Genomic DNA, 26,860 nt, shown 5'->3' with positions numbered 1-26,860 from the left:
CATGCAAATTTATTTTTCTTATCTCCTTAGAAATGACTATGATACAAATCAATTGCCTGTATAAATTTAGAAATCCTCTTTTGGTTTCTTTTCTTTTTCTTTTTTTAGTATTATTCCACAAACTACTAAAAATAGCATGGATTCTGCTGGGAAATACAGCCTGAACTAACAGTTACCGAAACAAAAGTGCTTTTGTACACTTCTGGGCTGCGTAAAATGAACAAAACTACAGTACAGCCAAAATCTGTTCTAAGAAAGTTCTTCCAACGATGGAAATAGCAACCTTGGCCACAGCATCACAAAACCCACCAGTGTGAAGGAGGCTGAAACAACAGCTAAACCACAGGTCTCACAAAGCTCCGTGAAAGGGAAAATCCCTCCATTCTAACATGGAAATATTTGAGGCCGTTCCTTAAATCCTGCGTGACAGCCAAAGAAAACCAAACAAGTCCTACCGTCGTTCCTGAGGATGAGCGGGGTGGGAGGGCCCAGGACCCGGCTGTTGGTCACTGTGTTGGTCACCACACAGGTGTAGTTGCCCACGTCTGAAGCTTCCACCTTTGCGATGTACAGATTCCCCGTCTCCTGCGAGACGAAGCGGCGGTTGTCCTGGTGCACGAACGATGGGTACTCATTGAAGATCCAGGCGTAGGTGAGCTCTGGAAGCATAGGGACCATCAGTTCTGGTGACTACCCTTGGTTGATGAAGGGTTCCAGCCCAAACCTTAACTAGAGCCCCAAAAATGATTTGCACCCTGCTCCCCTCGGTTAGGGAACACAGATACATCACACAGCCCATGAAATGACCAAATAGCAAACATTTTGCAAGTTCTCATCATTTATGGCCAGAAATTTCCCAGCGTGACACCTGGAACAGCTCTCCTACAAGGAAAGGTTGAGGGAACTGGGATCGTTTAGCTTGGAGAAGAAAAGGCTCTGGGGAGACCTCAATGCAGCCTTCCAGTACTTGAAAGGAGCACACCCACAAGGGTGCACAGTGACAGGACAAGGGGGAATGGTTTTAAACTGAGACAGGGGAGGTTTAGGTTGGATATTAGGAGGAAGTTTTTCAGCCAGAGGGTGATGAGGCACTGGAACAGGTTGCCCAAGGAGGCTGTGGATGCCCCATCCCTGCAGGCATTCAAGGCCGGGCTGGATGTGGCTCTGGGCAGCCTGGGCTGCTGGTTGGCGACCTGCACATAGCAGGGGGTTGGAACTGGATGAGCATTGTGGTCCTTCTCAACCCAGGCCATTCTATGACTCTATGACACTTCTGGGACTGCATGTAGATCTCAGTTCTCTTGAAATGTTCTTTACAGTTCTTCCAATCAAGAGTACAATACATTTTATAGCAATTCCACTTCTGTCACAAACATTTCTGCCTTCCTGCCTTATGCCTTTTTTTCCTTCTTTCTTAGTTTTGCTTTTTTTTTTTTTCTTTTCATTTTTCGTTTAAAGGGAGTTTGGAGGAGGATCTGCCAAACTGTGATATCATACTCCATACATTTCATTCATCTGGAATTCCAGAATCAGCAAAAAATTCTGAACACCAAATTAAGCAGCTGTAATCTTCTATGTGTCTAATTAGAAAACACTCTTTGTAAGGCATCCTTAGAAGTTATTTGGCCATAAGAACTAACTGAGAGACATGCTGCAAGTGGTTGCATTTTGTAAGTGAGGTTAATACAATATAACCCTATTATATTTGCCTAAGACTAATATGCAAACCCACTAGAAATGCTTGAAGAACTCAAGCGAGTGCAAGATTGTTGTAGTTTTCTAAGGCAACAGTAATTACACTAAAAAGCACATTCTTAGTTTAATACTCTAATGAGTCATAACTGTAATTGACCTCCACTACCATTAGGTATTTTGGAAAAATATATTCTGCCCTCACGTTCCACTGTTTACACACACAAGGGGCTGAATGCAGTTTGTGGGCTTTTATTTATTTATTTTTAACAACAGGATTATAAAGTGCCTACTTAGACTTTTAGGAAGTTATGATAATTATGTTTATGTAGGAATATCTAATCATCGTATTTACACATGTGCATCTAATTGTAAGTAACGTCATGCTGATGCCAAGAGGATACTCAGAACAAACAAGGTAGCACTTCTCAGTTGGCTTATTATTTTCTGCACGTAGTTTATTATCTTTTTTCTTTTATTCTTCATTTTTTTTTTTTTTAATTTACTTTTGGTGAAGAATTATCTTGTTAGCTCAGAAGCACCCAGTAATGGCAAATAAACAACCCTGCTGTGGAGCACACAGAGGCATTTAGAGTTGAACAAACCTCCACATCACAGGCATCCACTGAAGCCCCCCAAACTTTGTAACTTTGTTGACTGAGAAATGGTGAATCAATCACACGTTCTTCATAAAAACACAAAACTGGGAGGGTTTTCCTGGATCAGCAATCCCTGTCCTACCCTGCCCTTCCTCGGGATGTTCCATGCTCCCATCATAAACAACCCAGAAGCACCAAGGTTTTTGGCTCCTGCTTTTCCAGTGGAAGTTGTTTTTTCTTTAATTGCTTAGAACCCACTAATTTCCAAATTAAATATTTTTATTACTAGGCTATATCCACGTGCTACTGGGCTAAAGACACCTTCAGCTAAAGTAGTTCTTGCCTCTTTGTTGGTGAGAGCAATGAAGAGCCCATCTGCTTTCATTCTCAAGACTGTCATTCCATTCTTAAGAAAGCTGTAGTAGCTTTTCCTAGGCTCTGTTCTAGAATCACAGAACCACCAAGGCTCCAGAAGACCTCTACAGTCATCCAGGCCAACCATCCACCTACGACCAATATTACCCCACTAAACCACATCCCTCAGTACCACATTTAATGCTTCTTGAACACCTCCAGGGGCTGTGACTCCATCACCCCCTGGGCAGCCCATTCCAGCACCGCTCTTTTGGAGAAGAAACTTCTCATAATATCCAACCAGAACTTCCCCCGGCACATCTTGAGGCCATTCCCTCTAGCCCTACTGTAAGCCACATGGGAGAACAGGCTGACCTCCACCTCACCAGAGTTTAGACTCAAGACTGTGGTTAACTGCAGTTAAAACTCAAGACCTTAGTTACAAGTCTTGTGTATACGTGCCATCTGAGAAACGTGAGAGGCTGGAAACCCTGGTAGGGAGGACACAGGAGAGAAGAAAGCAGATGCGAAGTACTGCAGGAGTAAGGAGGTCAGGGCACCACAATGGAAAAGAACATGGATTCTTCCAACAACCAAAGGCACTAAAGGGGACCTATTTCTATGGAGTGTGAACCCTCAGAACCTCTCCAAAAGGCTTCAGGTAATCCTGGTTTCGCTACATAAAACTAAGGAACTCCAAATCCAAACGCTGGACATAATAAAGATCTTATGTCACAATTCTTCCTTCCTTTCATTAAAATAAACCACTGCACAAAGATGCAGCCGCCTGAATTACTCAGCCTGACATACTTGGAGCAGTCCATTATTGCTAGAGGATAGCTGAAACAACTGGATAATTGTCTTGCTAAAATAACACGGGACTGATGGAGTATAAAGCACAGGAGACAAGGCAGACTGGAGTCTCTGTAAGTGCATTTGCTTGTGTGGCAACATGTAAATAAATACTGTATCAAACTCACTTTGATTTCCTTAGAGATCCTAGTGCAATATTTATGGCTTTTCAAACTTGACGGATTTCTTTTTGATAAGGTTTCAGATACTAATTGCTCTGGAAGTGATAGACAGTTCACATCCCATAGGCAATTTGTAAGATCTGTGTAAACAGACACTTAAAATACAGCCTGAGATAGCTCCTGGTGGCTGTGGGTGATGGAAACGTTTACCAAGTTACAGACAAGCACTCTTTCAGCACAAAGAACAGATGGTAACAAGCAATTCATGGTTCTAATTACACATTATACTCTATATATTTCAGGAACTTATTACAAACTTCTGCTTTTTAATTTGGAGAAGACTGTTCCATTAGTAGGCCCAGGGAGTGGTGGGGTCACCGTCCATGGAGGTGCTCAAGAAACGTTCAGATGTTGTACTGAGGGACATGGTCGAGTGGGGAAATACTGGCTGTAAAAAGGCCTCCGTAGCTATTGTGGGATCAGCTATTAAAATATCAAGATTACAGTTACCATAAAGCTGAATGGGAGAATGAAATTTTGAAATTAATATTTGGGGAAAAAAAAAAAAAAGGAATAATTGATCATTTTTAATAAGAACAGTGTGGTACAATACACTGTTAGTTTTTATAGGCTTTACTGAAAGTTGCAGAGATTAATCCTGTCATTAACAGCTCCTGTAATTTATATATTATCACCTACTATGTCACTCTCAAGTCAGACAGGCGGGAACTATTATTCAATGTGAAACAAAAGCTCAGCAGCAATTCCCGGAAAGCGTAAAAATTATGCTTTGTTCCACGCTGCAAGAAACAGATGTGAAATTAAGAACATGAAGAATCCCTTCCCCGCATAACAGTCCCAAGCAACCCGAGATAGAACGGCAGAAATACAGCATATTAGTGCATTATTTTGAGATGTTTTGTAATGAAAGGTGAGGATCATCCTGCTATGCTATCCTTAAGGACAACCGAGCTTCAGGTGTGGCGAACACATTGAGTTAGGTTTGCACTCTTCTTGGTCTCACCCCATAAGCCAAGCATGGCAGTTAACCATATGGGATCTGTGCTCTGGGGTTGTGCTCTGCACAGGGCTGGAGTGGGAACTGCTGATGGTGACAGCAAATAAACCTCATAACAGAATGGTTTTTGGAGGACAATTTACAGCTTTTCTTCTGCTTTTGCTCCAATTGCTTCCATTTCTTGGTGTTTAAATTTCTCTCAAGTGGTACTAACAGATTGTTTTGATAGTGACAGTAAATTTAGGCAATGATAAAGTGCAACTGATCACCTGACAAACGTCTTGTGAATTCACTTGGTATTCTCACCTTACTGAATTTTGCTGACTGCTTGTAGGGGACATTCCTAACTTCAAACATCACTGGGATTTGGTTGCTTAATCAAACTCCTTAGCCCACCTGAATAACACAACCAGCTGACCAGGAGGCTTAATGCACTACAGCTGTTTGCATGAGCATGCGGTGTGAAAGAGAAGACAAAGGACTGTCAGGGAAAGATGAACTCCTGGCATTACTTACCACACACCCGGCCCTACCCAACCCCAATGCTCCTTTCCACCCATACCTGTTTGTCTGCAACCTCAGTGTCACACCTGGAGTTTTTGGCACTTGTTCTCCTTCGTGGTTTTATTATAACAGTAGAGCTGCATGAATTATGCATTGTACACATTTCTTTTGTGATCCCATAGCCCGTTTCATTGCCCTGCCAGCACTTTGGATCAATTTTTTATCTCCTCTTCTTAAATAATTGCCGCATAATTTAAAGGAATCAACCTGGGTGCGAACACTGCTCGACAGCTCTCCCCTCAGCTCCGTGCTGCAGGGCAGCCAGGTAGAAGCGCTGCTTCTGGGCCACAACTGCACATTTTAATAAAAGGAGTCATGAATAATGGACAAGATTAATCTAAAGTTAATAAGATATTTTTGACTAAACAGTCATCTGTACTAAAACTGACACTGCCGCTACTCAAAAGTCAACCACTGGCAAACGAAGATATGAACTATCCTTGCAGACAGGAAAATAAACCCTTAATACGAGTGAATCAACATCCAGAATTTAGCTTTGAGAAGTACAAAAGCACCACTGGTCAATTAGGGCCAATGACGATCTGGTCTTTGACAAAGAAAGCAGAATTATCTGCCACAGAGTATTCACCCACATTGTTTAAGAACAGCTACAGCGTTACTGAGACCCATCCTCGTTCCCAGCAGCTTTATAGAAAGTAAAAAGCTTTTATGAGGCACATTAGGAAGCATCTGAAGGATAAGCAGGAGGATGCTTTGCTATTTACAGGTTTTACCTGAAACTGTGTTATAAGCAGCTACAGGAAAGGACACTGCCATACAACACCACACTCCTGGAAACCAATCAGACACAAAGCCAGGAACGGTCAGATCCATGAGGGTGTAAAGCAGTAAGGTAAGGGGGTTAATGAGATGGGAACTGTTACGAAGACGTGAAACCAAAGAAGGCGATAGGCAGACAGAGGTCATCTCTCCATCCTGAGGTACGACAAATCACAACTACAGCACCTCTGTGGTTTTTCAAAGCTTTTCTTAAAACCCTCCAATACTGACACTACAACTTCCCCACAAGGTCTAGCAGGGCATAATGCACCAGAAGACAACGGAGTGATGCTGCAGGTTGCACTGCTGTCATCTCCACACCAAGCAAACAGTCCCTCTTCACTTTGAGGCAGTAACTCCTGCAAACATAACTGTGCCCCTGCGTGTACTGGCACTGGTTTATGGTAGCAGGAAAGCTGGATATACTGTACACACTCATGCATGAAAACGCACGCAGTGAGTGCAATTTCCAACGCCCGTTATCAGAGCTTGCCATCCTCTCAGTCACAAACAATGCAAATACACAAATTGATGTCACTCACATTAATGAATCAGAAGCACAAATAAGGAAAATGCACCAACTGGCCAAGCTTTGTGGCACACAGCCATCTGCAACATGGTCAGGGCTGTGCTTGCTTCCTGGCCCCGTGACTCCATGCCCGCCCAGCACATGGAGCTCCAGGTGAGAGTAATAGAAAAGGTGAGAGGTCCTCATTACCTGAAGCCCAATCAATAATCACCTGCATCTGCTGCATCTCCATTTGTCAGTATCTAAAATAGTTAAATATTTGATGGCTGCACATAATTGACCTGGCTTATCTCTCGTTAACAGCCTCCAGCCCCAGTCGATGGCTGGCTACACCGCCTGCGTGGCACTGTAAGCATTAATGAGTGCTGCACCATGCCTTTTGGGACTGTGACAAATTTCTAACCTGAAATTCCCCCAGGGAGAGAAATCAGCAGCAGCCTTTATCTATGACTGAATGGAAAATGTTGCTGAGAGTCTCATTCTACTGTATTTACTACAGCTAAATAAACAAACCTATTTCAAAAAGGCCTGATGGGAAGCAGACACCATCCCACACCTACAGCAATGTGGCATAAAGGGTGACAGGTTTTGTCTTGACAAACCTAATAAACTATCTTACAGGAACGTACAGCTGGTCTTGCCAGAATGAAAGAAACCCCAAAACAAACTCAGACTGCAATTGTCCCAAGAGTTATTCTGTTTTTGGGGAACCTTGTTGTGCATTTAACAACAACCAGAGAACCTGCCCAGGTTTCACACCTACAAGTTGCATGCTTGGTTTCATTTAGCTCCAGATGATTTGATGTTTCTTCCACCAAGCTTTATGATGCTCACTCTGTTTTTAAGCTGATCTCAATGAAGAAATGTAGGTTAAAAGAAACCCACAATAATAATAGCTCAATACGTTCTACAGAGTAGCATCAGCATCCCCACCATGGAACACAAAGGAACCAACAAAGCACCTCTGTGACAGACACAGTCAGCAGCAAAGGGAAAGGAGGAAGAGCCAAAATAAAAGACACAGGGGGCCCGACTGAAGCTATTAGTTACTTATGGGCAAACATCAAATGAGAATAAGTATGCTGTAAGCTGAGCATGTACAAAAATGACGCTCTGCATGTTAATTCTGCACTACATTTCTGAGCTGCAAGATTCAATCATTGCTTGTATTTCCCAGCTTGTTCTACACAGAGTGCTGCAGATATCACCTTAAGGAATGACTCGCAGATTTAATCCATCAGTTTGTTTTCTGTTTAAAGCCAGGGAGAGTTAGCCTAAAAATCTTCCTTTTTTTGTGCACTTGCTTCAGTAAAGCTAAAGGTCCCTGGGCTTATTTTAAAACATATTTCAATGTGACCTAGTTAATCCTTTAATACCAGCCTTCAGTACCTTTGATCAGCCTCTTACTGTAGCTATAAGAGATTAGATCAAACCTTTCAAAAAACAAAGTTGGATGTGGAGCATTTGGTAACTGCAGTGAATTATTACAATCAGCTCCAAGGTTGAAATATTTGGCCAAGCAAGGAGGGTGGGCAGTGTGTCCTTTAGGGGAGATCACTGCACAGATATCTCCATACGCAATGCCACACCACTCCTCCCTACAACATAGGGAAAAAAAAAACCCTACACATTTGATAGACAGTGTTTTGACATACATCAGTTAAAAGCAACATCATGGTTGCACATTGAAATGCGTGCACCAGATAACAGAAAATGCTCAACCCAATGACCTGATTTATTTTTTTTAGCTACAAAACAACACCTCAGCAGGAAAGAGAGAAGGACTTCTGCGTGGAGCAGCAGTTGCATTCAGAGATCTGGAAACTCAAATCTGACTGCAGAATTAGAGATGCAGTGCTGATGTTATGAGCATCCCAAGGGAGCTGAGAGCAGATCGGACCCTGGCTGACCCTGCGAGTGTGGTGCCAGTGGCCATTTACAGTGGGGTGAGGGGGGGTAAGGGTTGTGGCAAAATGGTTAGAAGAGCCTGGGAGCTGTCCTCACATCCCTAATTTATTTTGCATGGAGATCACAAGATGTTAGGACTTTGGATAAATGCCTATTGACTGAACTCTGTCAGATGACAGATTTCACTCTTTAGGCAGCCTCTGTCTATGCTACCTTTTCCAATACCACTTCAATCTTCATTTAGAAGCAAAAGCAATATAACAGGGGAATGCACCATGTGACTAGCTTGCAGATTATCTCTTTTTAAACATGTCATGAGCTGCCACTGATAAATAAAAAATCCATTAATGTCACTATCCTTATTATTTCCAAGGTCCGTACTGAAAAGATGAGCCTCCTCTCTTCAGGAGTTACAAGCACTGACCAGCCCACCTCACTGCCCACTCTGGGCCAGTCCAGCTGGGGCACAAACACACAGCACACCATAAGAGGGCAAAAACATAAGGAAATCTGCTGTCTCACTTAAAACTGCATCACAAAGTTACAGAATCTGAACCTCCCCAGCCAGGAAGTGAAGCAGCTCTGCTGACGCCGAAGGAGAATAAATGATGTACGGCAGATGAAAATCGGGGTCTGAATGCTTGTGTGAAATCCTGTCCTCAACTGTGACCTATTTTGCAACTCCTGCTCTCAAAACCCAGTCCTGCTGAAGCAGGGCAGATCGCAGGCCAGGCACAGGTCACACAGCCAGCTTCCTAGAGAAGCACAAATTTAACTGCTGCATGGGGTTACGTGGCTGCTATACGTGGTCACTATTAATCAATTTCTCCTCTTAGAAGAGTCAGGTATTCTTACTGTTGCACTGTTTCCCTCAAAGCATATTTGATGGTATATTACATGTATGAAACAGCATGGATCAGCTGTTACTTTAAGGTCCAAGATATGCACCAGTTAAGCCAAAAAACCTTGGAAAAGGTTGAAAAGCTTTTTTTTTTTTTTTTTTTTTTTTGTGATTTGTGACTGCCTGGCACTCTTTTCCATCTCTTTTCCATTGCCAGCATATCTGCAATACTCACTCTCCAACTCCTAGATCTTGACTCAATTTAGTTTGTTTTTTTCCTGTTCCAAGAAAGACACTTGTGGGCCGAGCCTCAGCCTGTGGAGAACACAATTCTACTTCACCATTGCTCCACCAACAGTGCTGGGTGATTTCAAACAAGCCAAGACCTGCACTGGTCTGTACTAATGCAAAATACTTCTATCCTTTCTTCTGCCACCACAAGGGACTGCTTTACCTGCACCTGTTTTGGCTTCAACATTTGTAGCATCCCATGAAGGTTGCTCAGTGACCTTGTGGCATTTTGAGAAGGAGTTAAAGCAATGAATCAACGCTTGGCCATCAGCTTCGCAGATTTTTTGCTTGGTTTCCTGGAGAAATGGAACTTTTATAACCACATTGCCTGTGAGATACTCTAAATTAACTTCTTGCTAATTGGAACCTAGTTCAACCAAGCAGCAAAGGTTTATAAAGACTTTAAGATAGGAATGAAAGAAGAGAAACTATTAATGCGTCAAGAAGGAAGAAGTGGGGTAGTATGGCAGTCTGACTGGCAAAAGGCAAGAGAACAGCTCTGGGCTTTTAGAAGAAGTGCAAGAAGTGCAAGAAGTACATCTTTACAAACCTCTGAGCACACTGCACTAGAAAGAAATGCAGGGAAGCAAAGGCTGAATATTTAGGTTAGTGTGGTGAAATGGGATGGGGACATAAAACACCTCAGGTCACCTGGCATGCAAGAAACAGGGCAGGAGAAGCACTGTCATTGCAACAAATACAGAAAAGCAATGGTACTTGTCTGACTCAAATTTTTCATTCCTCGAAGGATATCGCCTTAATGGGAATGTGTGGGAATAAGAGAAGCATCCAGCACCGAGAAGCTGATTTAACACTTACAGGAACGCGTGCTGACCCACAGCATCCAGCAGTTCTCATTGGCATCGATGCTGCACAGCAGGCAGAGCAGGCCAGCCTTGTTTGGATGGAACAAATCATCAGCTGCAGTCAGGCAGACATGAGATGGAAACGTCCTTGGCCTCTTTGGCTGTCAGTGATTTAGAGATACCTTTTTTTCCTCATTCCGTTGTTTTTTCAAGGCTGACTGTTTAAATACTTGTCAAAGTTTTAACATCAGCTTTGTTTAATGTTGACTCTAAGGGCAGCAGTGGAGAACATGACCAACAACTCTAACCTGCTCGGGGGGAAGGCTCCCATACATTGCTCTAGTGATGGCATGGAAATGGCTGAAAATCCTATCAGCCATACTTAGCCCAAACATTTCCACTGTTTCCAGCCATCGAAGTGCCCATCATTGCTTAAAGAAGAAAAAAAAAAAGATAAAAGGAGAGAAAATGTGACCAGAGGAGAAGCCAGGCCCTAATCATTTATTTCTGCAGAGCACAGAAGTGGTCTTAGCACCACTGTAATCAGTAAAGTGCTTTCTGAAAACATGCCTGGTGTCTACACTTCACTACCTACCATGCAGCATGAAAGGCTGAGATTGAGATGAAATCAGAATTGCCATCTCTTCTGTCAAATGCTAAAATTTCGTTAGTTCTACTCGATTAAGTTGTGCAACAGAACTAAAAGTTCTCTCAGCTATCAGGGGAAAAAAGGCAGGAGAGAGCAGGAAAAACCTGAACACATCCATTACATGAAAAGATGTGAAAATAACTCTCTGTCAACATTTCGGCTCACAGACAGAGACTACACAGGTGTACTTCCAACAGCAGTAATGGCATTTGAACAACTGAACCTTAATAAATCCTCTCCTCTTTGGGGAGATGGACATCCAGATGCACATCTAGAAAACGGGTGCTGCAAACAGATTGACAACTCTTCCTCTGGCTTTTGTTTTTGTATAATAATAAGGACAAATACCTTCAAAACTAAGCAGTTCTGTCTAGGGCTTTTCTACAGAAACAAATGCTGGCACAGAAGGACCTGGAGCACCATCTTCAGTGGCCACAGGCATGTGGGCAGGGGGACAGGACATCCTGTAGAAACGTCAGCAAGTTTATAGCGCACATTCAAGCACTGTAAGCATATTTAAGCCACTCAAAGTAGCTATCAGTTTATTCTTTTCCATAGATTACTGAGATAGATTGAGTGAGGAAAAAGCAGTAGACGTGGTGGTACAGGCTATGAAAAGGCAGACCTCAGAATGCACCACGCCTCTGGAGAATGCAAAGAGCACAATGCTTAAATAGCTGAGTAATCCAGAGACACTTTTCCATGTACATTCATCATTTCCCACCGCACTTGGAAATTCAAAATCCTTTATTCTATGGGATTTTCTCACAAGGGCAGGAAGGCAGATGTCATGAGAGCGTTGTGTATACAGATCTTCCATAAAGATAAGAAAATCTAGGGATGGGGGGAAAAAAAAAAGTGAAGACATAAATGCCTCAAAGCCAAATTCATTTATCTCCCCACAGACAGGGACAGCATGGGTTTTAGGGCTGGATTTACAAGCTTGGTCTTCTGCATGTTTATGGATGCGCTACCAATGGCCACGTGAAACTTGCACACCTTCCTATGACTTTTGCTTTAGCATTCAGGCTCACAATGAAACACCAAGGATGACAGAAGGTAGCTGAAAACTGTAGGTAAAACATGCATGAATCCTGTCCTGAAACACCAAATGAATCCGACTAAAGTTGCAGCTCAGTAACTCAGTTCCCACACGCTTTAACAAAAACAGCTATTTGGCGCAGAAAATGTTTTGATCGTTTATATTTTGGAGATCAAGTCAGCAGCACAGTGACCTCCAGATAATCCCTGGGCTCATTCCTTACAGACTTGTGTTCAGAGCCCTGAGAAACATCAGAGAGGACTTGCTTTACTTTGTGCTGAATGCATATTTTTTTGGCTGGGAAGGGGTGAGGGAGCTCTTTTTTTTCTTCTCTTATCTTCCCAATAAACGTATCTTGCCAAACTTGATTAACAGTGTCATAAAAAACCCAAACCAAAATAATCCAAACAAAGTAAAAATGTTTTCACCAACAGCTTCAAAAGTAAACAGTCTATTTGACATTTCAAAATGCTTCGATGTTTCTAAATATACCTCAATGCAATAAAAAGGCTTAATATGGAATGAAACGCTCTGGACAAACCCAACTTATTTTTTGTATATTTGTTTTCATTTTAGCTAGCAAGGCCCCCAGATCAATTATTCATGCAGCTCTTGGGAAGATAGGCAGCAGGGAGTATTGATCTAGAAGAGCTTTGAGAACATAAAGCAATACAGCATCGTTTTTATGGCACCCAAATCACACGGCTCAGCCTGAGGAATGCTGAGATACCACACCTAGGGCTCACTGAAACAGTCATGAAAACTTTCTGATGTTCCTTACGTTTCCAGAACTGTTACTGCATGTGATTTAAGTACTTAATAAGCTCTGCCAGGTAGAAGAGCCTCGTGAATGCTGCTGTAGTGTGCAGCAGCTGCCACTGGGATCCAGTGTGGTTGCAGCCCCATAAGGGCTGGAAAAGTTTTGTGGTGTTTCAGGGGAAGTCATCCTCAGCTGTAACAGAGCTCATTTCCAGAAGAAACCATGCAGGGAGAGTATTCCTGCAGCCCTTCCACAAATATCTATATTCTTATTCAAACCCTGGGTTGAATTCTGTGCTTTATCACCTATAACCTCTGGATCACATACACAATGAACGCTCACTGAAGCCAAACTGGAATTACACAAATACATTTAGGACTTTCAATCATCTTTTCTTGTCTACAGCTTGACTGCTTACACTTCTCCTATTGCTCATCATGCTGTTACATTTGCACCTCATGCCACATTCCCACACCAATATTTACTCTTACATTACGTTTCCATAGAGCTTCACAGACTGGCTGACACACGACCATCGTTAAGTTTTGATTAAAAAAGCAGTGGAAAGAATGAGGGAGAATCCTACGTGCTCCAAATAATTATTTCAGACAAATGCTAACAACACAGGCAGGCATTTTTCTACTATTTCTTACACTTTAGTGCAAGAGAACAAGTAGAGAAGGGGAGAAAAGTAATTAAAAACTTAAAGCAGACAAGATGCCATCAATACAGCAGGATGGGCTTTAGGGGCTCAGGTTCCAAAAGGAGAAATTACAACCGAAGCAAATGTTTGATTTGCATTTGTTCTTTTTCAGCTCAGCAACTTCCTGAGCTGCAGATAAACATTTATTTTCCCAATTTCCAGCACTCAGCAAGCACTTCATCATAGGAGGCTCTTACATCACGATGCTGCTTAACACAGTGGAACACCAGGACGCACTGACCTGACAAAAGCGAGGAGGAAAGCAGCCTGGATTCATATGTTGAACCTCCAAGCTGTGTTACAATAAAAACTGGGGCAATTCATGGAGATGCCCATGCTGCCCTCACAAGCCCTACGTGCTCCACTTTATGATGGTGGAAATATCTGTTAACTATCTGGACTGGCTTTCAAGAGGAATTCCTAGTAACACCTGAGTAATAGGAAGCTTTACATTTGGCATGATTATGAAGAAAAAACCTCCCAACAACTTATGTATGTAGGCTAACATAACTCCACTTTCAAACACCAGCTCTTAAAAAATGGGTATTTCCAAGCAGTGAATTACAGCCCAAAGGATGAAGGCCTGAAAGCAGATGGATGTTTGAATTTCAGTACAACAACGCATTTTTAAGACCAAGATGACCAACAACAACAGTGGACAAGGAATGATTCCCTTCTAACAGATTTCAATTACTGAATTTGCACAGATAAGGGCAGCCCTGAGCTCCGCCATCTGAGTCACCCCAAAACTGAGGGAAAACTGCACACAACTGGGAATTTCTCCTATAGGAGGGAATTGTTGTGCCTGCAGCTCTGGCACCCAGAGGGATAACCTACACCCAGTGCTCAGCAGCAGGCCAGGTCTTGGTTTCTCGTTCTTTTCAGGCTTCTTCCTTTCTCTTGAATACCCTCAATCAAAGCAACAGCTACATTCCAGCTGAATTGTTCTGCCTGCTCTTTTATTTATTTATTTTTTTTTAATATGAAATTTTAAATGCAGAATAAAAGTTACAGTAAAAAAAAAAAATTAAAAAGCCATAATGTAGAATTCTTCCCAGCCAGTCCTATGTTTCTGTGCTGGTCATGAATGTCCCCAGGCACTTTTGGAAGGATGATGAAGTTAGCTTTGCTGTCATAATCAAATTCCAAAATAAGTAATTGCGTTTCCTCCATCTTAATTGCCACTCACACTTTCAGCTCGATGCATTACTCCTCACTTCTAACCTGACCGCCGCATCACAACGTTGAATCATTGCAAAGTTACACTCAGAGGCAGCATAGGGAGGCAGGGGCAGGAGCTGATCTCTGCAGCTTTGCTTTGCAAACGCTGCCTGAGAGCCCTGGGATGGGAGCTGCCAACGAAACACTGCGATTTTCCGATACGCGGTTCATTCCCAGCGACATCTGATATTCTCTTATGAAGCTCCATCTGCCCAGAGCTGGAACAGGAGATAGCTGTGGTAATTGTGCAGTAACTGCTAGAGACCAAATAGTTTCTATTACGCTGGGAGACATACGGAGAGCGATGCACATGATTGAAAAGCATTAACGTTGCAGTTGTGACTTCTAAAACTCATCGTTATTTCTAACCTTGGGAGGAAGGAAAAGAAAATGAAATTATTTCCAGAGAGAAGATTAATTCCTGCAGAACAAGGGCCTCACTCTCAATTACCTGGAACTATTTTGACTTTCCACAAAACACTTTCCATGCAAACCAGAAAACCACCACGGGTGTACAGCAGCCCAGCTTGGTTACAACACTGCAATTGTATCAATTTAGACTAATTGTGGATCTGGCTTGATACAATTAAGATAATTTACTAGATGTAATAAGAGCAGACGGTAGAATGTGGCCATGTAGGAAGACATCTTTCATCCAAACGACAGAAGGAAATAACTGCCCTTCAGTTTCCTGTCTTTCTGGGCACCAGAAACATGCTTGCCTCCTGTCACCTCCCTGTCACCCTAAGATGCTGTTGGGCAATTCTCATCCAGCTGGCGAGCAAGCTTTCAAAGGACAGGCAGATGTCAAAGCATGATTGGAAATTCCTTTAAAAGGGATGCAGAAACATGAAATATGATGACTGAAAGATGACCAGATGCCAACGATGTACCAAAATCCCTCCCAACACAACAGCAGGCTGCAACGGCTGCTTGCTGAGTGCTGGTTGGTGGTCACAGGCCACAAATACCAGTGAGAAAATGTTGTCTTCCTTAGGGTCATGAGTGCAAAATCCTCATAAACCTTCTTGCTCTGAACACTGATACTTGTGCTATTGGCTCCTGGCAAAGAATGGCATCTGACAGACACCACGTGCTCTCAGAACACGTCATCTTAGGGTAAGCACATGCAGCAGCTATTGCAGTCTGTTGGTGTTAACGTTCAGAAGGTACACAAAGAACACAATACAGCCCTTCTGATATAATAAAACCTTATGGCAATTCAGAGTAGAAGGTTGCAAATATATAATTTGCTGTCATGGTATTTCCTCCTCCCTATACACTCTGCTTTGCCTCTTCCTCTTATAGAAACAGCAGGAAGAGCATGTAATGTCCCTCCAGAAATAAATCATATGAGGCCTGGACAATTGCTGAGCATCCGGGAGAAAAAAAACACAGGCAACAAGTGTCCTAGAAATTAAAATAATACTGAGAAGATCATGCACAGAAGTAGCTCTGTCAACAATCTCCAGCCTATTTTTCAGAAGATACACATAGGTCACATTAAAAGGCTCTGACAGTTGCACAAGGTCTCGGCCACGTCTTCTACATATGCACATACTGTTCTGGTTGGCCTCAGCTTGTCTCCTATGCACATACCTGGATACAGTGCAGCTAAGATCTTTCTCTGCACTCATACCCAACTAGGGATCTCCCAGTTTCTTTGCTCAACGCAACCACTTAGAACCAACCCCTCAGGCACACACCACCACAGAGCTGTTCTCTGAACCTTCTGAAGCATATCCTGAGAATGAAAACCTTTCACATTGCCACTGCATCCTCAAAGCAAGAGAAGCAGTTGCCTTACCTCCAGAGTGCGGCGGCGGTCCACACAGCAGCACCATGCCCTGGCCCTGGCGGACGGACACTGTGCTTCTTACCCTGGTCTTGAAGTTCTCGAGATCTGCCAAGAAAAATAACTCAATTAAGGGAATTGTATTTTCTAATGAGAAGGACAGAAGATTTATTAGGATTTTGCTGCATGACAAGGAAACAAAGTGAGCATCAGCTTGCACGGGAGGTTTGTGGAACTGGGTGGGCTACAGAACAGCAGCAGCCTCCTGCTGAAGTAGCAAAAGAATCATAAAATGTTTCCAAAGCTGTAAGATGGGAAGAGGACTGGCACATGTCTGGTCTAGCATTAGGTGGGATGGTTGGTGGCCCTGCGTGTGGCAGGGGGGTTGGAGATTCATGATCCTTGAGGTCCCTTCCAACCCTGGCAATTCTGTGATTCCGTGAGGACGAAGTGTCGATTTACTCAGGGCAGAAGAAATGCCTGGAGAAAACTCCAGCAACTCATAATGCTGCTAGAAAGTTCTTACACATTTAAGAAGAATTACTGCCTTAACCCAGTTCTGTTTCCCCGCAGAAAACTTGTTACTCATGCCCTTGCAACCCATGTGCAGAAACCCTTCCTTTCCCATAAGGAAGCCTCTCATTAATAACTATGTTAGCCACACAGTGCTTTAATTAAATTCCATTCCTCCTTCCACCTCTCTCCCTTTGCTCTCCTCCAGGGGCCACATGCTGCAGAAAAGCAGCTCCCTCTTGCCTTGCTCGCAGAATTCAAGAGACTTGCTAGGAGCTGATGCTGCACGAGCTCAGCACCAGGCACTCAGCAGCACCATCGGCTGCTGCGGGAGCACAACACACTGAGTCGTTTCAGCAGCCTTTTAACAGTCCCTTGCAATTCAATTTCCATTTCTTCAGCTCTCAGTGTGGCTGAGCCATGGTTTGGAGATTGCAAACCTGTTGTCAGTGCAGTTGGGAACCAGAAGAAACATGGGCGATAAATATTTAACAGCAAGAATTAGCAGGAACATCATTCAAATGTTAAAAGGGCAAAAAATTAAGCCTTGATTTTTATTCCCTGTTGAAAACGGATTTTGGAAGCACTACTGTGCATACATAAGAAAAGAAATTGGGAGAAACCACTGCTTCATTTCAGGCAGATGAGCATGTGGGTCATCACCTCGGAGCAGTCTGAGCTGGAGCAGAGGATGCCCCTGTGGTACCCACTGAAACCACAGCCCACCTGAGAGCAGATTTTCACTCTCACCACAGTAAATTAATAGTGAAAATAAATACAGATCAGACTTGTGAGAGCTGGGTAATCAGGCAGATCGGTGGTTCCTATTATGCTGGGAGCCCTGCTCATGGACACATCCTGCTGGAGTCAAATTAAGGCAGTTAACATACAGGCAAAAAGGGAATTACATTGGAAACAACAACCAGGAATTTTCTCACAGTGCTAGTAGGCATCAGGAGATCTCCAGCACAGCTCTGGCATACACTATGCTCTAAGCTTCATTGTTTCAGAAATCCACTCCAGTTTTAAAATTTGCGTTTCAGTTGATAAATATTGTGTGATTTTAAAAAGATGCTGCACGCATAAAAAACTCACAATTATTTGTGAAAACAGAGTCTCAACCAAACAGTTACTAACCTGCCTGCTTTCTGCTCCAGCTCATAGACAGAACCAAACCAGGGTCATGGTGCCATTTGCATCAGCCAGCTCTGCTGGAAAACCAAACAACTTTGTGGGCACGGTGGGATGGGTTGGTGGTTGGACTGGATGATCTTAGAGGTCTTTTCCAACTTTAATGATTCTGTAATTCTAACATTTTTTGAACTTGGGCAAGATGGGTGCACACAAAAGGTTCACAATTGGGTTTGAGTTCAAAACTGATCGAAATTTAATCTGGGTGCCAATTGAGCAGTGAGTTTGCATGTGTTTGCTCAAACTAAGTAGAGAGAGATGGATGCAGAGGTCCTCACAAAGACTCGAGGTCACATGTAGTAAGAATAAAGTCATTTCTCATGTAGTACACAGATATGGAAGAAAACAGAAGAATAACGTCTAAGTCTTAAATAATATATAACATGAAAAATTATTTGTATGCAGTTTATATGTGCCTTAGACATGTTAGATAGATCTTCCTCAGCCTTTGCACAATCCATTATGCCACATGCATATCCATCCACACAGAACATCTCAGAGCTTGCACCAAATTCTGTTTTCAGTTCTGAATTCTACAACAGCCATACCCAGGCCTGCTTTAGAAGGTAAGAAAGAAATGGCATCAGCTCCCAGCCTGCGTGGTTAAGCCCACTTGAACAGCGCCCCGGGGAATGCTTCAGTTAATCACCAGGGAGGGAATGGGAGAGGCCTTTCATTACCAATCATAAGGAACAGCCACCTTGGTGATCCAGCAACTCCCGATTGCAGCAGCGTGGAGAACAAGTGCACAACTCAGTTGTTTAAATGCAGACTTTGTCCTCTAATTTTTTTCTGCAGGGAGGAAATAACCCGATTTGTTGACAAAACAGCCATATATTTATGATAGGAAAAGGAAAAGATTGCTACCAAGAGCAATCTGCTTGGATGATCAACTAAGAAATGATGGAAGAATGGTCAAAATCAATGTGAGGCAGCAAACAAAGCAAAGCATTCATCATTACCATTCCCAGTGCAAACTATTGAGTTTTTTAAGTCAATTGTCAATTCTGGAAAGCCTCATGCATGTGCTTAAAAACAGGCTCTGAAAGAAATAGCAAGATTAAGGTAATTATAAAAAAAGCTAATGTCTCATCAAACTGATTGGGCTGATGATTCTGATGCCTTCACACTTCAAATTTATTTGTGCAATACCTAAATAGTAACATGAATTAACAACAATAATATCACTACGTCTTAAAGACGTTATGAATAAGAAGTTTCATTTAAACACCACCTTGCTACACAACCTTTCCTGAGAATTTAGGAGCTGCTTCTGTATTGTTGAACGGCTGCAAAGCGTACAAATTAGTGATGAGCTGATTCGAGAGGTTCTTCGGCTCTCCCATGCTGTGCCAAATGGGCAAAAATATTTTTTTACAAGCTGCTGCTCAAATGGGTGCAAAATATTACACTGAAATTTGGCACAGCTGAATTCCCTGTGCAGTGAGGTCAAACTGCTTGGTTGACAAAACTGAAACTCGCTTGCTGGGCACCACCCCATGGGAGGCTTTCAGGCTGGAGTAGCACTCTAACACTTCTTTTCCTGTTTCTGTTGTTTTCCCAAGAAAACACAGTTATCCAGTGCTCTGACTGGAGGGAAGTGAGAAATTACCATCTGTACTTTTAACATTAAAAAAATCAAAGGGATAGGAAAGCAGGAAAAAGAGTAACTCTTGCAGCTGAAGGAGGACACTGAATTCACACAGTTCTGTGCGTGACCCCAAGAAGCTTTACTCACTGCTACATTCTGCCTTGCCTTGCCCCCAAAACCCAAGGAGCCTAAGATTTCTGTTCTTATACGTTATTAAACCAACCACACAAACACACCATAAAAGCCCACACGACTTATTGGGACAGCAAGCTTTCAGCTTTGGAGGATTGTGACACTTGCACACTTCTCTCAACACCAGCTCTTTCCATTGGGAAGTGCAGCTGAGCAGATGCCACCAACAGACCTGGGCTGCCCGCAGGTTTGCTCCTGGGACTTTGTAACACAGTGTGTAAGAAGTCTGAAAATAATCACATTATGATTAAGTAATTTCAAGGTCCCCACAGGGTATTACAAACTCTGTATCAGAAATAAGAAACACGGCTGTTGTAAAACAGTATGGTCGAATGCTAGATACAACACACTGAGCATCAGTAAACAGAAGGGAGACGGCGTGATGAAGCAAAACAATGTCTGGAAAAGATAAGTTGATTAAATTCTAGCATGCAGGCATCTCTGTAACTTAATTAAAATTTTTAGGGTGGGAATTGCTTCAATTACTGTGATCTATCACAGCCTAGATCAAGAAAGAAAGGAGTCTTAATTTCAATAAAAAATATTTATGCATGAAAACAAGCAAACATGACCAGAATTGAGGGCTGCTAATATGGGTAGAAACTACTTCTGGTCACAACCAGGATCCCTGCGTGTGCTTGGGTGAAAATCTGGTCATTCCACATCTCGGATGCTCACAGCACAAGGCAGCAGATGACCATTAAGAAACAGTCCCTCTGTTTGCATGATCGATGTGGGCAGGATGCAAACCTGCCCTAAGCAATCAATGCAGCATGTAAACTCGGTACGTCTTTTCCCTTAGTGAATTCCTTGGTGAGCCTCGCAATCCAAGTTTGTTTTTTTTGAGAGAAAGTCTGTTCTATGGGAGCGGTGAGGTGCTGGAACAGCTGCCCAGAGAGGCTGTGATGCCCCATCCATCCCTGGAGGTGTTCAAGGCCAGGTTGGATGGGGCCCTGGGCAGCCTGGTGTGGTATGAAATGTGGAGGTTGGTGGCCCTGCATGTGGCAGGGGGTTGGAGATTCATGGTCCTGGAGGTCCCTTCCAACCCCGGCCATTCTGTGATTCTGTGATTCCTTTAAAGAAGGATTTCAGAAGGTACATCAAAGCCCCAGCAAGTCAGCAGGACTAGATTACTCACTGCTCTGCAGGTTCCTGGACTATGACTAGCAGGGAGAAGACCTGTGGTTTTAGTGTTTACAAACAATCTCACTTATAGCTCCACTGATTGTTCTATTTTTAAGCTATCTGCCCAAGCAGAGTATTTAGAGCATTTGTACTCCAGGCCCACTTCACTCCCCTTCTTGACTACAATGTGGAAATAATTCAGCTGCTGAACTCAGCACGCCCTGGGAACAAGAGTGAAACAATGAGGCTTCCCTTAGGAGGCTGTGAGTCTCAGGTCATTGGTGATCTGACAGAGAGATCCCTATTTTTTCTGAAAGCTAAGCTCTGTTTAGCCTTTCTTTGTTAGCCAGAGGAGTGTTTCCATGGTTTTTCCTTCTTAGGCTATTTATTTATTTATTTAATGTGTGGCATAACATTATTAGGATCCAAAATGCTTTCGTAATTATGCCAGCCCCAAAATTAAAGACAGACCTCTTTCTGCAAGGGGGCTATTTTAAATCGACCATAGGAAAACAAAAATATGATGGAAAACTACATGAATAGCAAATGATTCAAATTGATTGTGACAGGTGTCTGCATGTCTTTTAGAAAGCCAATTTATGTGACTGTATCCTGTAGAAAGAAGCACTGCTGTACATCTCTTTGAATGGCATGCTGTCAAAAACTCATACACCATTAGTGAACCCTTTGTCATTACATTTAAGATTTCTTACTAATGATTAGAAAAACACTGTCAATGCTGTTTTTATCTATTACTCTTATTCTTACTGAACTGGGATGAAAACTATTTCTCCTTTAAATATTCTAGCCAAAACACACATATAACAATCACTTCTTTATACATCACTGAATTTTAATTTCCAAAAGAAAGAGTGACTAATAGTCAGGCTTAGAGAGAAAAAAATTGTCTTTCTGATGCTATATTTTACTTAAAGTCTATCTCCAGAGATTTCTGTGAAGTAAATTTGATAACACATCAGTGATATTGCTGTAGTGAGTTGATGCTAATAGCAAGCAGTTACCAAAACATAATACCTCTATCTCTACGTCTATCTATATCTTCTAATGTATTATTATTTTTGTAGAGTGAGCTATTCAGCCTTAACAGAGGATGTATAAGATTGATAGAAAAACAAAGGATTGTAGCACAGGATCCCAAACAAGATGATTGCAAAGGCTTTGACAGAAAAGACACAGGATGAAAACAAGAGTTCTTGAAGCTATCAATACAAACCCATAGTCTCCAATAAAGGAAAGCCATGGGACTGAGAAAAAGTGGGTTTGTGTATAACAAAATAACAAGAAGCTAAGCAACATAAAACTCGTGTATTAAACCTTTAATAACAGAGAAAGGAATCGATGAAGCGAGAGCAAGTAATTCTGTAGTATTGGCCAGATTGTGTTAATGATTTACTGCACAAATTGGATGGGCTGTGGCGTTTGGTATTCCACACTTGAGTCTTGGCTATCATTTGTAGACAAGAAACTTGCGTGGATCAAAAAGAATGCGATAAGTTGACAACAGGCGCATCAGAAAACTGAAATAAATTTGTTCACTGTCAGTCTGGGGCCTTTCTTAGCAGACAAAACACCGCTCTTCCTATTCTCACTAAATGAACTCCAGAGAACCAACGCACTGAGCTCCCCAGCAATAGGAAGGATGGGAAACAGTGCAGTGATGCAGGTGAGGCGTGGTTACCTCCTCATCTACGTGAAACCAACACAAAGCCCACTTATGTACACACATACAGCCAAGAAACTGAAAGTCAATTCTCAAACATGACTTAAAAAGGTTTACGAAGCATAATGCAGTTTTCCTTCTCAGATCCCTTATATAATTCCAAGATGACCTCAGCAACCTAAAATTTAGAGTGATGTTTAAGGTCACATTCGCTCCTCGAATCAAAGTCAATGGGATTTTTTTTGATTAATAGCCACATGGTGTGATGTCAAGGGGATTCAGAACAGGCTGCCAAAAACATCTTGTTTAACGAAACAGCAACCAGAGGAATTAGCTACATCTTCCTTGTTCCTACTGAATAAAGAACCTAAAGTACAGAGAAATAGCTCGTATGTCCTCTTTCAGAGGGTTTTCACCAAACCTGAGTAACACCAATACACACAGAGCACACTTTCATATCCTGCATAATATACACAACCAGATGGAAAAGAAGTCATTTGCATCACTGGGTGGAATAATCTGACTTCACTGGATGCAGACTATAAACTATGCTAATTTAGCCCATAATACAGTCTTGAAGATGGGATTCTAGTGCATCTCAATCAATTACAGATTTTAGAGGACACTGGTTTGAAGAAATCACAGCCTGTCTATAAGAAGGCAGGCTGAAAGCACTTTAACTGATGACTAGCACCCACAAAAGCATTAAAGCTTTTTGCTCTCCAAACACTTGACAAGATTTGCCTCTAGATATTTATGGCTCTAATATCTCTAAACACTGTCTCTATAAAACCTGTGCCTGACTTTTTAAAAGCAGGGTTTTATGTCACCCCTTTCAAAAACACACAAAGATTAAGTTCCTCTGCCCATGTCCTTGTCGTTGTGTCAAGACTACACAGCCGGCTCTGCGGTTCAAAATAAAAACCCCTTTGATACAGAGCTTAATAGAATTTTAGTTTAAGAGCTGGTGTTCAAATGAATAATTTTAGAGTCACTGATTTGAGAAAAGGTTTACAAGTCTGGGGATGAAAGCTTTCTAATCTGACCTTTAGAACAGAAATTTCACTGGGATTTCTACTTCACTAGAAAAAAAAAGTTTTAGATGTAAACATCTTACCATTCTCCCAGTCTGCCCCCCCTCTGGAAAACAGCTTAGGTTGGGCTTTATGACTGCAGGCAACAAACAAGGTCCTGCCTGAGCATCCTTACCAAACAGCCTGATCCAGTTTCATGATTTCCACAATGGAAACAATCCTTTTCATGAGATGAAAAATCTCTCAGATAAACCTTTGCTGCCGTAGGGACACCTGCAGATGGAGGAGCCTCATGGTGGGGTTTGCTCTGAATTTAACTCATTGATGAGAAGCGATGCATATCTGGAGGACAGGCAAGATGAACCCAAACCCTGTGTCCACTGGGGAGGCACGTTACCTCCTGTAAGGGAACAGCTCTGCCAACGGCCACGCTGGTGTTACAGGAGGGAAAAGCTGGTGTGCCTGGTTGTGCACACTCAGCCTCTTCGATGGTGCCCCAGGACTGTGCACTAGCACTGCACAGGGACAGCCTCCCACATGCTCTGAAACCATGACTGCAGGCAACAAACAAGGTCCTGCCAGAGCATCCTTACCAAAGCCTGATCCAGTTCCATGATTTCCACAATGGAAACCAGAGATGTGGGACTCATTGAAGAACACAGACCAGCCCCACTGAAGTCAAACATCTGCTTAAGTCTGCAGAAGATGAGTAAAACAACAGGAGCCAGCAAGTAGAACAGAAGCACACGTGAGCAGCTCTCGTGTTCCTCCCAAGCCCTCCCCACTCCGCCTGTCACTCACATCTGTGACCTATGCATATCATCCCTGACTTTGACATCTCTATCTGGATTCTCATATCGAGATGATGTTTAAATCTTACCCAGCCTTCCTGCCCCCCATCCATCACACACACTGATTTGTCTATCTGCATGGCTACAATTCCTCCTCAGGCCTTTCCCTTGCGTCTCACAGACTGTGAGAGCTTTTCCCATAGCGTTACAAATGCCGCTGGCCAAAACACAGCTGCAAAAGCCCTGGATCCTGCACTGTGCTGGGCTCCCTCCTCCCTTATGCCACGTGAGCTGCTCAGCTCAGGGCACACTGCTGGCCCAGTGCTGTGCTCTGATTCCATCCCCTCCTCAAACAGGCACCAGTGCTTTGTACCTTCCCGTCTGCCACTCATCCCGCTGGGGAACAGAGGCTCTTATAAATATCTGCAAGGTGTCAACTGTTCTCTGCCCAAATCAAATTACTCTTCTCTATGATGTTACAAAAAAGAAAAAAAAAAGTTCTCCTTGACTTTGCACTGCTTTTAATAAAACCTCCCCGTTTACTGTCTTCCTACAGGAAACACTTCAAACATTCATTTTGAAGGAAACCTTTTGCTTGATTCAAAACGCTGAGGACTTCAAAAATTGTATTTTATTACTTTAATCTTGAAAACCTGGGCAGACATTTCCCCTAGGGGTGACTTGAACAGAATGAGTTTACTCCCAGATTTTTGGATTTTTTTTTTTCCTGCTTTTAGCAAAAACAGTGCATTATTCACACACACTCTTCCAGCACAGACAACTGTGCAGCAGCCACATAGCAGGACTTCCACCTGCAGCAGGAGGTGCTGCAAAGCCCTCTTGCAGTTGGTAACTGAGCACTAATGCAGCAGATACCCCGGGTGTTCCCCACTGGCACACACTGTACGGTGCTTCTTCCTTAGTGCAGCTGGATGAAAGCTAATACAGAACCCCGAATAAACCAAAACAATATGCCTCAGGCATTGCTGAGCTTGAAGTTTCCCTTTACTTGACACAAATGAGAAGCACCCCACTGAGATCCTGGTCTTAAAGGTTACCCAGTTGCTCAGCTTGCCTCTGAAAAGTCCTACATTGTACTAGAGAGTGCTATTTAGACCAGAAATGCTCCTTAATTCTGTTCATCTCCCACTTCGCATGAATTATGAGATGGTGGTCACGTCTGCTGCAAACAAGGAAACTAACAAGATGCAATTTTTGACAAACATATCTAAAGCTCCACTATCCTTCACATGCCAACACTGACTCCCTGCCTTTGCTTTGCACGTGAAAAACAGGAAAGAAAAAACAACAAAACAACAAGAAAGCAGACAGTAGAATAAATCTGTTCTGCACTGGCTTTGTATCCCACCAGCAGCAAGGGGCTTTCTTGAAAAGATGGAGTCTGCCCTTGGGTACGGGTTGTGCTTGACCAGGGTGCCAATATAAAGCATTTCCAGGACATCTACTGTCAAAATAGTAATTTAAATGTACTATTTAATTTCCTCTGTTATTTATGCATTCTTCTAGCTGCCACTGGAATAAAAAAGTGCATATCAGCGGTACGCAGAGGTAAGGCTGTACCCAATGAAGACAGCTGGGCTATAGTGCAAAGTTATGCCAAAATTAAACTCCAATAACATCTACATAACCATTCTATACCTCATATTCTTTGATTTAGGAAACAAAAACTCTGAAAGCTGTTTGCAAATACAGTCCCACTCTGCGGATTAACACAATTGATAGGGATGTTAATACCCACAGCTCCCTACTCTCATGGATTATTTGCATTCCCATTTCAGCCTTCCAAGAATGGGCCAGGAGGCTGATAGCATTCACTGGTTCTACAATAAACCAAAGGGGCCATCCTGGAGCCACTCTGCTGGTATCACAGTGACCACAAAATGGCCTCAGGAGGAAGAACCTGGGGGATTTGGTTGATAAACGGAGCAGCATCAGATCCTGCACAAAGCCAAGGGGAAAAAGGAAGACTACATCCTCATCTCCCTTCAGGCTTACTGCAGAATCTCTGTGCTTTTATTTGTGATCCATCGAGCCTATAAAAGCAATGATGCACTAACTTAAAATGTGAGAAGTCGATGTGACCAGTTAAGCCTAAGGTCAACTGATCTCCAACTGTAAGAGATATCTATTGGATTTTAAAGTATCAGAATACTCACTCTTTTGTTCAAAACAACAGAGAAAATGAGAAATCTCTT

General features: G+C 42.7%; 1 protein-coding gene across 7 annotated transcripts in view; it reads right to left on the bottom strand.

Annotated features, from left to right (window-relative positions):
* LOC116236796 (contactin-4) overlaps window positions 1-26,860 on the bottom strand; it is a 252,850-nt gene that overhangs the window by 65,107 nt on the left and 160,883 nt on the right. For all 7 annotated transcript variants that reach the window (XR_016470163.1, XM_090148469.1, XM_090148468.1 and 4 more), the window contains 2 exons: window positions 16,539-16,634; window positions 456-659 (listed from right to left, as the gene is read on the bottom strand). Coding sequence is in view for 6 of the 7 variants with exons in the window: in XM_090148469.1 (XP_090004595.1) it covers window positions 456-659; window positions 16,539-16,634 (300 nt within the window). In the remaining variant the exon portion in view is untranslated. The remainder of the gene's footprint in view (window positions 1-455; window positions 660-16,538; window positions 16,635-26,860) is intronic.

Source organism: Phasianus colchicus, chromosome 11 (genome assembly GCF_987193195.1).
Source record: "Phasianus colchicus chromosome 11, bPhaCol1.hap1.1, whole genome shotgun sequence".
In the NCBI taxonomy this organism is placed as follows: Eukaryota; Metazoa; Chordata; class Aves; order Galliformes; family Phasianidae; genus Phasianus; species Phasianus colchicus.
Note: the sequence above shows the minus strand (reverse complement) of the source record. Positions and strands in the feature narration are given on the sequence as shown.